The sequence below is a fragment of the Trachinotus anak genome, unplaced genomic scaffold, assembly GCF_046630095.1.
Source record: "Trachinotus anak isolate AG129_WGS33_773 ecotype Australia unplaced genomic scaffold, CSIRO_AGI_Tana_v1 ptg000015l, whole genome shotgun sequence".
In the NCBI taxonomy this organism is placed as follows: Eukaryota; Metazoa; Chordata; class Actinopteri; order Carangiformes; family Carangidae; genus Trachinotus; species Trachinotus anak.
In genome coordinates this window covers 9,316,197-9,330,731 of record NW_027273866.1, presented here as the reverse complement: position 1 = coordinate 9,330,731, position 14,535 = coordinate 9,316,197, and the positions used below count along the sequence as shown (strand labels likewise).

The 14,535-nt window shown below is 44.0% G+C and overlaps 2 protein-coding genes across 3 annotated transcripts; one reads left to right on the top strand and one right to left on the bottom strand.

Annotated features, from left to right (window-relative positions):
• Nucleotides 1–4,167: 4,167 nt before the first annotated feature.
• On the top strand, nucleotides 4,168–9,837 carry slc35g2a (solute carrier family 35 member G2a). Of its 2 annotated transcripts, none has more exons than XM_071498870.1 (2): nucleotides 4,168–4,528; nucleotides 8,225–9,837. In XM_071498870.1, exon 2 carries the CDS (start codon nucleotides 8,251–8,253, stop codon nucleotides 9,610–9,612), a length of 1,362 nt encoding a protein of 453 aa, XP_071354971.1. In that variant the 5' UTR covers nucleotides 4,168–4,528; nucleotides 8,225–8,250; the 3' UTR covers nucleotides 9,613–9,837. The 2 variants fall into 2 exon arrangements, with proteins under 2 accessions (XP_071354971.1, XP_071354970.1); XM_071498869.1 differs by having other exon boundaries at nucleotides 4,168–4,536.
• Nucleotides 9,838–11,766: 1,929 nt separating this feature from the next.
• Nucleotides 11,767–14,450, bottom strand: LOC139632889 (pentraxin-related protein PTX3-like). Its single transcript, XM_071498158.1, has 2 exons — nucleotides 13,945–14,450; nucleotides 11,767–12,617 (listed from the first exon to the last, which is right to left on the bottom strand). The coding sequence occupies exons 1-2, from the start codon at nucleotides 14,072–14,074 to the stop codon at nucleotides 11,977–11,979; spliced, it is 771 nt and encodes a 256-aa protein (XP_071354259.1). The 5' UTR covers nucleotides 14,075–14,450; the 3' UTR covers nucleotides 11,767–11,976.
• Nucleotides 14,451–14,535: the final 85 nt, after the last annotated feature.

The window sequence follows — 14,535 nt, the reverse complement described above, 5'->3', positions numbered from 1 at the left end:
CAGAGAGCCTCTTGATTCTGACCCTCATATGTGCTTGAATTCATCAAAAGCCTCACCGCCTTTCCCATACTCTTCATCCGTCTGTCGTCTCTCCACCACACTTGCCCCCCCCCCCCTTCTTCTCTCCCTCCGCCACTTCCTCTCTGCTATCAGCTCAGCTCTGCTTCCTTGAGCATATTCTTATCACAGCAAGTCACCAACTCCTCCCTGGAGCCTGCGCCTTTGAGCCCGAATATGATGAACCTATTCCCAAAACCTGGCTGCAGAGTGGTTGATGGGATTTGAACAGTGCTCTAAATAGCTGAGTCCGATGTACTCTTATTCGCCGTAACCATGGAAACACTAGCTATTCCTCCTCATCCTCCGGGGAATAGCCTAAAGCAAATACATGGATGAGCCAGAGAAAGTGCGAAAGGAAAGAAGGAAGGGAGGAAGGAAGGAAGAAAGGAAGGATAGGAAGAAAGAAAGATAGAAAGAAAGAAAGAAAGAAAGGAAGAAAGAAAGAAAGAAAGAAAGAAAGAAAGAAAGAAAGAAATGTGCTCTGTTAACATGCTCTGTTGTCGACCACCATGCACCTCAAAGAGCTGCATGGCCACTGTGAAAATAGCCCCAGGAACGGGCCCATTACAACAGTACACGAGGAAATTAACTTTTCCTATCAGTGCTCCATTTGTAATTTGCAATTAGGTGAAAACATCACCCTGCTCGTGTTAGAAAAAATAAACAGCACAAGTTTAGCACCTGACACCCCTGATTTCCATACTGGTGGACAGAGCTCCTGAGAGTACACTCAAATTCTGTCCTCTGGAAAAAACAAACAAAAAAAAAAACATGAATCATGGCAGAGTTCTATCTTAAAATTGCTTGGAAGAAAAAAAAAAACCATCCATAATCCTCTGCCATATTCCCACATGTTCCAACTCGATGCTAGGTTTTTACAGCACTGTTACACAGCAAAACATTGCTCTGATAAAGGGTTTTTGAATAGTTGGCTTCATTTAATTAGTTTTATACATGAGCTCAGATCTTTACCAAGTTAATAAACACTGTTCTCTGAAGAGAATATAAGAGCTATAGACTAAAAGTTGCAGTGAAATTAGACTTACAATTCCTAATCACAAATAGCATGCCAAAGTATTTAAACAACTTGATGCTGCACTGCATCAATATGAACATGAATCCACACCGATGCTAATGTGGCTCAGTGTTTGTTTGCTGACGAACTCACCATTTTACTGCTTTGAAAGTGACCTATCAAAAAATAATATCCATTATTACTGGTATAAAGTTACACAAAATATTATGTTGCTGTGGAAATTGGGCAAATGCCTCTTTATAAACTCAGGTAATGAACATAATTAAGCTATTTTAGAAATACAGATTTTAATAAATGTTGTGCCTGGTTGACAGGTCCATGAATGTGGATTGTGTGCCTCACTTATATTAAAGATTTGCATTGCTGTGTCACCTTAAAGGAGAACAGCCTTGAGAACAGTGCAATGGCAGATGCATCAACAAGTAGGTTCATTATTTGTGTTTCTGAAACAAATGAGGCGAGCAAGTTGCCAAATCCTGTCTCATTTTAGATCTATGAGTTTTTCTCTTCCAATCACTCATGATAAAAAATCCTCCTCAGTTACAGTCTTTGCTTTCTTCATGGCTCATTTCATATGACATCCAAGCACTCTAGTGTGAAACAAAACGATGCAACGATAGAAAAAAAACAAAAAAAACAACTGCAAAGTCTCCGTAAGCTCAATTGTCTGCAGAGCAGGCATCAGATTGTGTCCTAGCTGATGAGAATAACCAGAAAACACAGATTAATGGTGAGAACATCAGTGCTATATAGTCTACATCACGGATTTTCCATGGGCCTTTTTCACAGAGGTATTTTAACATGTCACAGCAGCACAGGTGCAAATACTTAAACGAATGGTGGCGGAGTCACTGATATTGCGCATGCTTACTCACTGTCACGCTGTCACGACTTCATGGGACACTAGATGAGAACAGAGCCATTGTTGAAGTTATTAGGAACAGCTGTGTTCCACCAGCCCAAATGTCTGCTATGAAAAGGCTTATTAAGTGTTTGCAAGTATGAAATGGCCCAGTTTAATATGATTATACCCTGGCATATCCTCATCACAAAGTAAAGAGGTCCCTTTGTTTCGTAGTCTGTTGTTGATATTCATGGGCTATATATTATTCATACAATCCAAATATCTGTAGCAATTTGTGAACACGGGGAGAGGTCTTTTGCTTTTCATACAAATTGTATTTGATCTTGATATTGACCTCTGTGCATCCCCCAGAGTCCCAGTGGAGGAGTCAATCTCCTGTGCTAACATTGTAGCAGCAACCAGAGGTGTCTTATTGAACAGCGCGATGGTTCAACCTATAACAACGGTGAGCCCAGCTGCATTTAGTAAAGGTTAATACAGCCTGAAATCGAGCAGAGCAGAACAGTGTTATAGCAGCGAAATGTCAAAGCAATCAAAATGAAAGCTTGGGAGGTTGTGCAGAGTTTGCGAGTCAAAGAGTGGAAGACAGAGCATAGAGATAAAACCTGCCTCCATTAAATCTCTTCTCACCATCCTTACCACTACCATCATGCAATGCAAGGCACGTTTTTATTAGTTTTCTTTATTTATATGTATGTATGATTAAAAAATAAATTATAGATATAGCTCTTGAACTTTCATATTGCAGTAAAATGCTCATCATCCATGGTTTTCCATCGCAGAACCCCCTCCTTCTATCTCTCTGGATGATCACCCTTTTTCTAATTTCCTGATCTACTTGACCAACCGCACTTATGCTATTTCGAAGCCTTTGAGTCTTTCCTCTGGTTGTAGCACTTCAAAATACAATAAGTTGCCTGAGATACAAACCCAAACCCACAAAACTTCTGAATGGTCCTTTTACTCCAATGCCTTACCACTTGGCCACCATGACCTACCAAAGGATCTGACTTTTCCTTTGGACAACACCCAAAGGAAAGAGAGGAAGTAAGAAAAAGAGTAACAGTCCTTAACTAAGGACTGCTTTGAAGTTCTGAGGTTTGCTTTTGATGAGACTATTGATGAGGCTGTTGAGAAGTGTTGAGATCAAGGGCTCGATCATTGTGATGCTTTCTTTATTGTGAAGTTCGGAGGTTTCTGGTCATATAGCTCACATTGTTAGAGGACTGTTTGGAAGTTCTGAGGCTGTGAGTTTAATCCTGGTGAGGTTCAGTGAATTGTCAAGACCAACACTCAAAGTGAAAACTGAAAAGTGCTCAGAGAGAAGCATTTAGGGAAAGGGGGACTTGGTTTATGACCATGCAGCACGAGTGGTGCAGTGCCAGGTCCGGACCCTGCCTGTTGCTGGGAGATAGAAGAGGCAGGTTGCTATGTGATGGAAAGGTGGTGAACATTTCACTACTACATCAAAGAGCAAGAGTTGTGTACGTTATTATTCCCTATCACACACACACACACACACACACACACACACACACATATATATAACTAATGAGGCTGCACTGGCAATGCAGGCTGGGCCCTACACACTGCCATACTGCGCTGTGCAGGCACACAGCCACCACTGATGGCGTCTGGTTTTGGGATAGGAAACATGAGCTTTTATTAAATGTTTAAGTTTTACTGATATTGCAACCAAGTTCTTAAAAATGTTGGAAGAATTTAGTAACTATAGTAAAAGACAAGTAGCCTCCTAAATAATATACATACATTAATGATTTACCAGATAGGTGTCTCTTATAGTGCTAGTAGACTGCAATGCTACATGATTATCTTTTAGAATATGTGTCAAAGCAAAATGTTTAAACGGTAAAAACAATAGCTATAATTAAAGGAAATCATTTCTAAAAGACATCAAGAAAGTCTTTTTTATGTCTTCATGTCCCAGTCTGTCTCCAGACAGTGCCACTGCAGGTTGCGGAGGAACTCTCCTCTTGACACCTTTTAAAAGAAAATTGGTTTTGTACTTGTATTATATAACACACACACACACACACACACACACACACATTGGGGTGACATAATGACTTGAGATAACACTCAGTGATATGTGCTGGCGCTCAGTGGTTGCCACGCATGCTCAGACGTTATCATCCCTTCTCTCCCTCTCTCTCTCTCCCGCTCTGTCTCTCTCTCTCTCTCTCTCCCTCTCTGTGGCCAAGCTCTGGAGCAGCATCTGTATCAGTGCTCAGTGTGCGATAGGCGGGCAGGCGGTCGCCATAAAGAAAAAAAAAAAAAAAAAAAAAAAAGACTCATTTTCCTCCAGCAGAGGAGGGGAGAGAGGTGGCCGCAGGTGTCGGGTCTGGCCGGGCTGAGGCGTGGGGCGCGCCGCGGTGCCCTTGAGGGACACTCCCGACAGCAGCAGGAGAAATAAGGAGGGAGAGGTGTCGAGGAGCAGGAGAACGGATGGCCAAGATGAGGTGATGGAGCGTTGGAGATGCTCTGTAAGTGACTGAGGCTGAGCGAGAGTGAAGTCCGTCCCGGCGGGATCATCCACTGCTTTGCGGGTAAGCAGGTGAGTTTTTTTTGTCGCCTAAATAACCCTAAATTACTGGTTGGGCTAGAATTATGCATAAAAACCAGGAGGTCACTCATTTTTGGAAACGGTCTGAGGTCTCGTTGGTTCAGCTGCCGCCTTGTGTGCCAGTCCGAGGAAGCGAGTGCGCGCTTCTCTCCATTCAAGACCTCGTCCCGGGTCACGGGTCGGGCTGTCATTGAGGCTTACAACATAATACAGGCACACATGCCTTTGGACAGATGCTCACACAGCCTCTCAGTCTGTCGGGGGGGGGGGCTGGAACCCGACCGTCACCCTGTGGAGACGGAAGAGGGTGTGATGCTCCATAATGTAAAAACGACTATTTTAATTGGATCTAAATGCGACAACACATGCAGCACACACCTCCTGTGTTTCTCCGTGTGTGTGTGTGTGTGTGTCTGTGTGTGTGTCTGTGTGCGTGTGCGCGCTCGACCCTCTGGCGTCACAGGGGCGCATCACGGAGGAACCTGGATAACCTTGAGAATAACATCTCTCTTCACATACAGGCACACACCCACTCACTTTAACACAACATACACATGCATCTAGCTGCAGAACAACATGCAGCAACCCTTAAGCAACAAGAACACACATTTTTTTCCACCTCTGTAATAACTGATTATGCAGTATATATTGGCTCTGATCAGTCTTAGTTTAAACATATGAGCCTTGACAGCTGTGTAATGCTTTCAGACTGTTCAATTATTAACAGCGGGAGCACCATTCATAAAGTGACTGGCATGTTAATAGTCAGTATAAAAGGTGGTATTGCTTTTGAAGTCATGTACGCCTTTCAGAGTAAATAAAATATAGGAGAGGATGTAAGAAAATACAACAGGAGGACAGCTTTATTTCCCACACTGAGTGAGAGCATCCTCACTCCTCTGAGATTTATCTTCTGCCGTCCTCACGTTGTGAAGGTCTGGTGTGTGCGGTTGTAGCGGCTCACTTCAGGGTTGTGTGAGGTGTGAAACAAGCTTTGGAGGGAAGCAGCAGAGGCAGCAGCAGCAGCGGCGGCAGCAGCAGCATTGCAGAGGCAGGATGCATCATCCAGAACAGTAAAATTTATAGACTAGAGTAGAGAAGAGTCAGACAGGAACATCTTGATCCCCCCCCCCCCCTCCCTTTTTTTTTTTTTTTTTTTTGCCCTTTGTGTTTTCATAGAGCAGCTGATCAGATTTCATCTAAGCTTTGCTGGGAGTGGATGACTGGATCCTCTCAAATGTCATGAGAGTGTAACCTCATGCCAGTGGCTATTCTTAAATAACAAGGAGCTGTGAAGTTGTGAAATCATCAAGCTACAGTCTGTAGTTGAATATAGTCCAGATTTACATCTCGTCTTGTTGGTACGCGGTGTATTTGGAGGAACTGAGGCTCAGCCGTTGAAAGAGTAGTTCACCTTCAAGTCGGCCAGACAGAGGAATTTCTGCAAAAATCCATAATTTCAAAGCCAGGAAATCAACCTATTTTATACTGTATTGAATAATTAATGAGTGCTTGCCATTAGCCCGGGGGAAGCGCATGGCAAACAGCCCTCACACCATGGCCCTCCTTAACTGTTGTAATTTGTAACAGGGCAGTTCAGGCTTGACAGTGGGAATAAGCTATTTCACATCGCTGAAGAGAGCAAAGAGCTTCAGCCAGAAATTCTGCTGCAGTCGGATCATTCAGATCATTGAAGCTGCCATGATGTTTTTACACCGGAGTAGATGCATATTTGTCATACGTGTGTGATATGTTGACAATACCAACAAATAGTACAAGTTATTTAAACTGTGTGGAACTGAGATCTGGCCATACTGTTGATACGGTGGTAGTTACATCTCTGGATGTATGAAGTCATTGTGGGCGATCAATGTGCAGGACTGCTTTATGGCAGTATTGGATTTTTTATGATTTTTGCATCGATGTGCAGAGGTACCCTGATCTGACAGGCGATTCATTTGATGGAAGCTAAAAACAGCCATTTGTGTTTAGTTATTTTGTCCGGAAACTGTTTCACGATTGATTTTCCAGAAAACCTCCTGATATAGTGTATATCAGTCTAACATTGCATAGCCTATATCTGTATTCTACTATAAAATGACTTTTCCCATGATTGAAGATTTTACCCATTTCACACCATACTTGTATTTGTCATGTATTTCTTTTTTTTTTTGCTCCAACCAGGTGGTTTTACAGAATCAGACATTTATTGATTCTGAAGTGTGCTTTTCTAATAAGCAGCTGGTTTCCAACATGAGAACATTTACCTCCTGCTCATTTTGATATGTTTCACTAATGTAAACAAACTCCATATGGCCATATGTGTCGGAACATTTCTAATTAATCTGCTATTTGCAAGTCAATTTGTAAACCGTGATGCTGCAGCCATTTGAAATCTGCATGTAAGCATCATTGTGACATAGTGTAGCTATGGGTCTATTTGTACTATTGTATTGTATTTGTATATTGTACTATCTCACAAATCCCTTTTTTTAAAATGGGTTGGCGGAGATTGATTGAATAGCTCTAGCAATAATAAACTTTGGAAATTTTCCATTCATAAAATATCTCAAGAAAAAGCCTTTTTATGTATGAGTCCGTTTTTATTTATTTAACCTTTTTATGCAGTGGTTTATATATAATACAAGTACTAGCTTTTGCAGACTTGTTCCAAGTACAATAAAGACAAGAACAGGAAAAAGCAGCCAAATTACTGTCGAGTAATACCCAGTGACTCCAGGGAAATAACTGAGTACTATGCTCCATATGCTTTTGTGTGGATAAACATTATGTCATGTGAAAGTATCCCCCATTCCCACGGTAACCAGTGGGCTCCTGAGTGTTGTCGGCTTCAACCAGAAATGCAGCAGTGCGCTGTTGTAGCACCTGCAAGGCCGTACTGTTCTGCTGCAGAGAGCTGCCACTACGTCAGTTATAAGTTAGTCATCTGTGGAGCAGCACCTTGAAGAGAAGAGTTCAAGAGATGGAGAATGAAAGGGGGAGAGGAGGGAGACGGTTGAGAAGGATGATAGGAAGAAGGGGGTAGATTAGATGGGACATGTGATTCATATATTAGCCGTTTAAAAAAAAAAAAAAATTAATGTGAAAGCTAACATATCTGATTCTGACAGACTGACAAAATCAGAACCGACCTTGATATTTATTTTCCCTGCTTGTAGTGTAGAGAGTGAGGGAGGGGAAGGGAAGGGAAAGAGACAGAGACAGAGGGAGAGAAAAAAAATTCAGACATAGGGAGAGAGATAGAAGACAAATGGGCCAGGAAGCAATTGCTTACGTAACTGTCATTGACGGCAATCTCTAACCCCTCCCCATGAAGGTCGTGTTATATTGGAAGACTAAAAAGGCGGGATAATTAGCATTGCTAATATGCCATTATAGCTTCGTGTGGTCCTGCTGATATGGACTTAATGTCAACTCCCATCAGACAGAAGAAAAACAGTTGAACCGGTGGTTGCTCAGAAGGGCAGAGCTTACGTACATTCGCTGCCAAACACGTGGGGCACATAGAAAGATGTGAGTCACTGCTATTATTATCTTGGATATTAAAGATATATGAGATATCACACGGGGGCGGGGTTTGCTTGGAGTGTGTGTGTGTGTGTGTGTGTGAAATATAAATTGAATGTGGCTCTAAAAGTGCGCTTTCGTTTCCTCACAGGTGTTTGTCTTCTCTGAAGTTTCAAAATGGAGTCCACTCACCTCCTGGGCAGCTCTAAGAAGAGAGTAAAGATCCACCCTCACACTGTCACAGCCAAATACGCTACACACGCCCCATACTCCCCTCAACCTGGAGTGCACACACACTTCCCTCAGCCCGGAGATGACGGCTATGATGATGCCCCGTCTTTTGAGGACTTCGGCTCCTTTCTCGTGGAGACGTCAGATAGGAAACAGCTGACGGAGACCAGGAGGTGGCCTCTGACTCTGTTTGGCTCCAGAGACAAAGATAAGGATACAGCCCACAAAGCTCAGGCTCCTGGGGGAGGAGATGGAGGCGAGGGGTCAGCCAAAGCAGCAAAGGGGTCTGGGAGAGGGGTAGGTGAGCAGCTGGCCAGTTTTGGGGAGGCGTCTGTGTCCGCCTCCCGGCTCACCTGGGTGGGGCTGCTCGGTTCCGCGCTGGCTCATGGTTGTTTGATCGTCCTGACCCGCCTGGCCTCTGAACGCTTCAGCCTTGGCCCCCTGTTTCTACTCTTAGCTCGGTCCATCATCCAGCTCCTCTCTGTGGCTGTACCACTGCACAGGGGGGAGAATCCATTCGGACCAGAGGGCTATCGTCTACGTCTGCTCTGTTATGGCATCTCCTACTCACTTTCCCTCTGCTGCGCCTACTCATCCTTAACCTTCGCATCTCCCGGAAACGCCACAACGACCTGGCGCCTGGCAACAACAGCGCTGTCAGCGACCCTGGCCTTCCTGCTCCTGGAGGAGAGGCTGGGATTGGCTGATGGGATCACCATAGGTGCAGGGCTGTGTGGTTTGGGGCTTGTGTTACTTCCCACAGCAGATGAGAGCAACTCAGGTTCACCTATAGACCCGGTTGCGTTCTGGAGAGGTGCTTTCGGCTGGTCTCTCTCGGCACTTGCAGGACTGTGGATGGCCCTGGCGCTGGTCGGGTACCGTTCCCTGAAGGAGAGGGTGGGGGTTGGCACAGCTTTGTTCACAGTGAGCTGGACAGGCTGCCTGCTCGCCCCAGCCTCCTTGGCTCTGCTCCAGGAGGGCTGGTCCTGGCCTATGAGTGCTACAGCTTGGGGCCTGGTCCTGGGCCTGGTTGCCTGCTCAGTAGCAGCCTTCCTGGGGATGACGCACGCCCTCACGCGCCTCCACCCGGCTCTGGTGTCTGCCTCTCAGAGCCTGGAGCTACCTATTGCCATGCTACTGCATCTGGCCGTGCTGCCATTGGTTCCCACTGCACCTGAGGTCGTCGGGAACGTGATGGTCACACTGAGCGTCGGTTGGCTGGTGGCGATGAAGCTGCTCCCCTCTCGAGGGGGTGGGCGGCGCCAAAGGGAGGAGTACGAGGAGATTCTGGACTCGCCCATCAAATAGACACCTCCTCCCTGCTCTTGTCACCCCCACTTTCTCTTCTGCTCACTCCTTCCTTCATGAGATTGGTTTCAGTGTAAATAAGAGACTGCTAAATGTTTATTGGAGCGTTATCTATTTTGTATTGTCCTCTTTGCTTTTCGGAAAGTGCCAATATTGTATTGTCTGTTATAGTGATTACGTGATGTGACATTAAAATCTCTCTGACGAACACAATGCATTCCCAGAGCCACTTGTAATCAAGATTTCTCCTTCTTGAGAGTGTGTGTGAGTGTGCAAGTGTGTGTATATTGGCGACATTTCACAGGAGTTTAATGTCAGTCACTTCTACCAGCCAGCTGAGGGTCGGCCAAGGATTGATGCCATCTATTTGGCTGCTGGCTGCCGGTGAGAGACGGAGAAAAACAAGTGATGGGAGGCAAGGGAGAGGAGCGAGACACACAATCAGAGGAAGATAAATGGGGGTACAGAGGGAGAAGATGATGGGATTGGCATACAGATAAGGAGCAGGGGATGAAGGAGAGTGATGGCAGATGACGAAATGAAAATGAAAGGGGGGGGGGGAACGAACGGAAGCCAGGGCAGAAAGCGAGGCTGATCTGATGGTGGCTGCTTATTGCGCTGTGTCAGGACAGCTGGCTGATAAAAACACTGTTCTATGTGTGGAGAACAGTCATTATGTCTAATAACTATCTGCCAGACACATAACCACTGACGCTCCTCTCTCTGGGTCTGTCCTCTGTATTCCTCATTATTAGCCTCCTGCTTTCCCTCTTTGTCACCTTTTCTCTCCATTAAAAATGAATGAACAACACGACAAAGCCTCCATTCACTAAAATCCCCACACACATTGCACAGATGGAGACTTTTTAATGAAAACAAGTGCCCCCGCATTGAACTACCAGTGTGGATATCATGGTGAGACAGGTGTAGTGAGAAGTCTGTATATAACTAGTATCCTTGTTACTCTATCTCAGTGCTCCTCTGCATCTTGTTGGTTGTGACATTTAAAGGAATAGGCCGAAAAAAAAAAAAAAACTTCAGATCTTGGCAGCAGTTTTAGACCCAGCTGCAGATTTATAAGGAAAAGTACATGCACACACACACACGCGCAGGCATGAGCACAAGTATACATTCATGCCATGGTTGTAAATCATTCATCAGTGAAAGCACTTGTGTGATGTCAGTGCGCTGGCCTAATTAAACTCACATACATTTCAAATGTTCTTTGTTGCTATATTTTGCAGGGTGGTGGGATGTACACTCACTGAGGTACAAACTTAAGATACTTGTACTTTATTTAAGTAGCCTACCTCCATTTGACATTATTTACATTTCTACCCCGCTCAGGGAAATATTTTACTTTTTACTCCACTACTTTTATTCGACAGCTGCAGATTTTAAATTAAACATCCTATGACCAACTTATAAAGTGTGATGTTTTGTCATAAACTACTTAAATATATATGAATCATTTGACATGAGCTCCCCATTGTCCAACTACAAGCCTAACAATTTTGAAAAATAACATATTATATGTCATTGACAGGGATCTTGATGCTGCATATGTAGAACTTTTATTTTTTGATATCTTTGGTAAATTTTACGTTTATATTGAGATTTCCTTTGCCCAATTTCTTCTCTAGCTCTAATAATACGCCACAAAAACAAAAATATAAATACTGATCTGGGACAAAGGGCCATCGGACACAAACTGCAAAATACACAAAGAAAGCACCTCTAGTCAACATGAGCAACTCTGGTTTATAACAATGAACGTGTGTGTGTGTGTATGTGTGTGAGGCTGCAGGAGGGATGGGCGGCAGTGTAATAGTTCTGGCAGGGTTTCATAAATCATAAACACCCAGAGCATTGTAAGTCATGGTCTCTTAGCATATACAGACTGTTAAAGCAGCTAATGAGAGAGAAAGACCTGCCCAGAATTAAACACGATCCAAAACCTCTGACACGCTCTCTTGCGGTTGTAGGTAATTGCAGACATCACCACAGCTACACAAGCATTGAGGCGGTGGTGTAAACTCTTCCAAGCACATGCACTGACAGATGAAGGTGTAGGCATGCACGTGCAAGTGCACAGCTCTGAAAATGAGTTGACGACTGTGTAGGAGGAGGGAGGGAACCTTTCCATGAGGCTGATTGGGCTGTTTAATTAATTTTTATTCATTATAATGAACCCACAACATGAATGATACATTTAAATTCATTGTTACAAGACACAAACAAGCTCACATTAAAAAGAAAAAAGAAAAAGGCCCTTTAAAAATAATATAAAAAACGAATATGTGCAAAATCAATATCACTGCAGTGATGTCAGTCAATCTTTTAATATTTGTTCCCTCTGGCAATTCATATGTCCCCTCTGTCCTTCCTCGATGTTCCTGCCTGCTCTATCACTCTGCTCAGCTGCAGGTGAACCCTTTGCAGCTCTGTTGCCATGGCAACCAGGGCCCTTTCCACCGCGGCCATGTCCAGTGGTGCGGTCACTTCCTGCTCCCTCGGACCTGATGTGAATGGCTTCATCCCCAGAGTATACGCGGTCCCAGAACCTCCAGGTTTTGGTGTTGGTTGGGGTCGCATCCTGCTGTCCACTGATCCCGAGGGCACCACTCTGGGACCGCCACCTCCCTCCAGCCGCTTCAGCCGGACATTCTCCTCACGACTACTGTGCAGGAGCATCTGCAAGGTAGCGTTCAACCTCCTCTCCCTCTCTGCTTCCTCCTCTCTGAGCTCCACCAAACCTCGTTGCAGCCTGAGACTCGTCTGCTCTGCCTGTGCCCTGCATGCTGACTCCATGCTGGGTACGCACTGCTGGCATGTCCCCTTGGACAGCTTCTCCACCTGGGTCCTGAGAGAGGCCATTCCTCCACAGCACTGCTCCAGAGACTCCAGCAGCATGTTCTGCCTCATGTGGGAGTCCTCTAGAGCAATGAAAAGCTTGTCCCAGCGGGAGAAATCTGCAGCCTGGCATGGCGTGGTTGTAGGCTCCCCTGTAGACATCGACCACAGGGATGCATCACTTATGCAGTTATCAACATTTACATAAACCAAATGTAATCAAAATAGCATAATTTATTTAATCTGATAACAGTGTAATTTCACAGTTTAAATCAGGTATTTATAAAATACTTACCAGCTCTTACTGCTACTCAAGTGTCGTGGAAGAAAACAAGACAATGGAGAACATGGGAGAAAAAATTGGATTGGACTTTTAGAGGAAATGAGAAATAGATTTGTAGTTTTGTAAATACTGGGTAGCCTCTTTAAGGATACAGTACTGGGAAGTAAAAGTAAAAGTTTGGGAAACGTGCGTGATATGCTACCAAAACTATGAGGCTACAGAAAGAGAAATCTCTCAAAACTCAGATGGAAGTGTTATCGCAGAGCATGTAAAAAATACATGGTTTACTTTTTCAAAATGCTCAACAAACCTGGGGTGCTGTAAAGTAGTTTGGGGGTAGGAAACACGAAGAAATAGGGCACAAATGTCTAAACAATGAGGCACCTGTCAGTCATTTATGGAGTACGTATATTTTAAAGGGACTTAACAGGTTGAATGGCACAGCCTGATTAAGCCTATCAGCTAATGTTCTTTGGACTGACTACAGTGTGGATACTATTCCTTATCATAATGGATGAAGTACAATACACACAATATCCATCTGACAAAAACCGCAAGTGATATAGTTGTTATAAAGACCAGCTTTTATGTCCAGTCACAGTGTTACTCCCTTGTTCCCCATAGTCCTGTTTCCTTCCACAGTGTCAACTTACATCTAAATAAAATGCCAGAAAAAAAAACCCAAAATAAAAGTAGGAAGTGGTAAGTATTTAATTGGTACTTGATTAATACAACAAAGTTACAATGTAAATTCCAAGCTGTATTTCCCTAGCTGTTTGAACATGTGTTACAACTAAAGTTAAAACGTCCCATGACCTTGGGATAGGCATTTATTCCAGAAGAAAAGCAGATAAGTAATGTGCAGTTCACCCCTTCCAGTGGCTATAGATGGTATCATCTGCACAAAAACATACATTGGAGATAATCTTTCCATGGATAGGCATACAGTGGATCAGCAGATATGGTATGTAAGTGAATGAAAGTGGACTAAGAATAAAGCCTTGTGGGGCACCTATATCATCTTCCAAAACAAATAAAACAATTTGTGTGGAATGAATCTTAAAAGCGTTAGAAAAATTATATATCTGGCCTGATGAAATCAGGCATGGCATTGAGGACACTGTTTTTGACAATGAGCCATCTGTTCAAACAAGCAGGGAACCAAAGCGACTAAAGGACAAATAAACAAAACTCACCCCCCTGCTGGTCCTGAGAGATCTCATTGCCATAGCTGTCTGCATAGTTCCCTTCATACTCGCTCACACACAAGGATGCAACCACGAAGCCAAGCACACACAGCACTTGCCGGATCCTGAACACGTACATGATGGAGCGCTGAATACCATGAAAGAATCTGTTAACATCAGATGTGTTTGCACCTAGTTTTTCTCCCCCTTCGCTGTGATGTAAACCTCTTCACACTGAGCCAACTGTTGTGGGTGCTGACTTATAAACTCGACAAGGGGGGGAGAAGGAGGGAGGACGTTAGGGAGGGTGGGACAGAGGTGGGGGTGCTGTGTAGTTTGGGTGAGTAATGCTTCGGTGGAGGTAATATGTCAAAAGTCAAACTGAGTGGGAAATAGGGGTATTATGGTGAAAGAGGGGGAATTTCAGGGGCACTGAGAAAACTGGAGCAAGAAAAGGGATAGAGGGAGGAGAGGAATGAGAAAAACAGAGGGGTGAAAGAGGGAAAAAAGTAATAAACACCAGGCATCACAAAAAAGGTTTAAATGTAGGTGCGTTGCTTTAAAAAAGGGAACTTTCTCTAAGAATTTATGTCACAAATT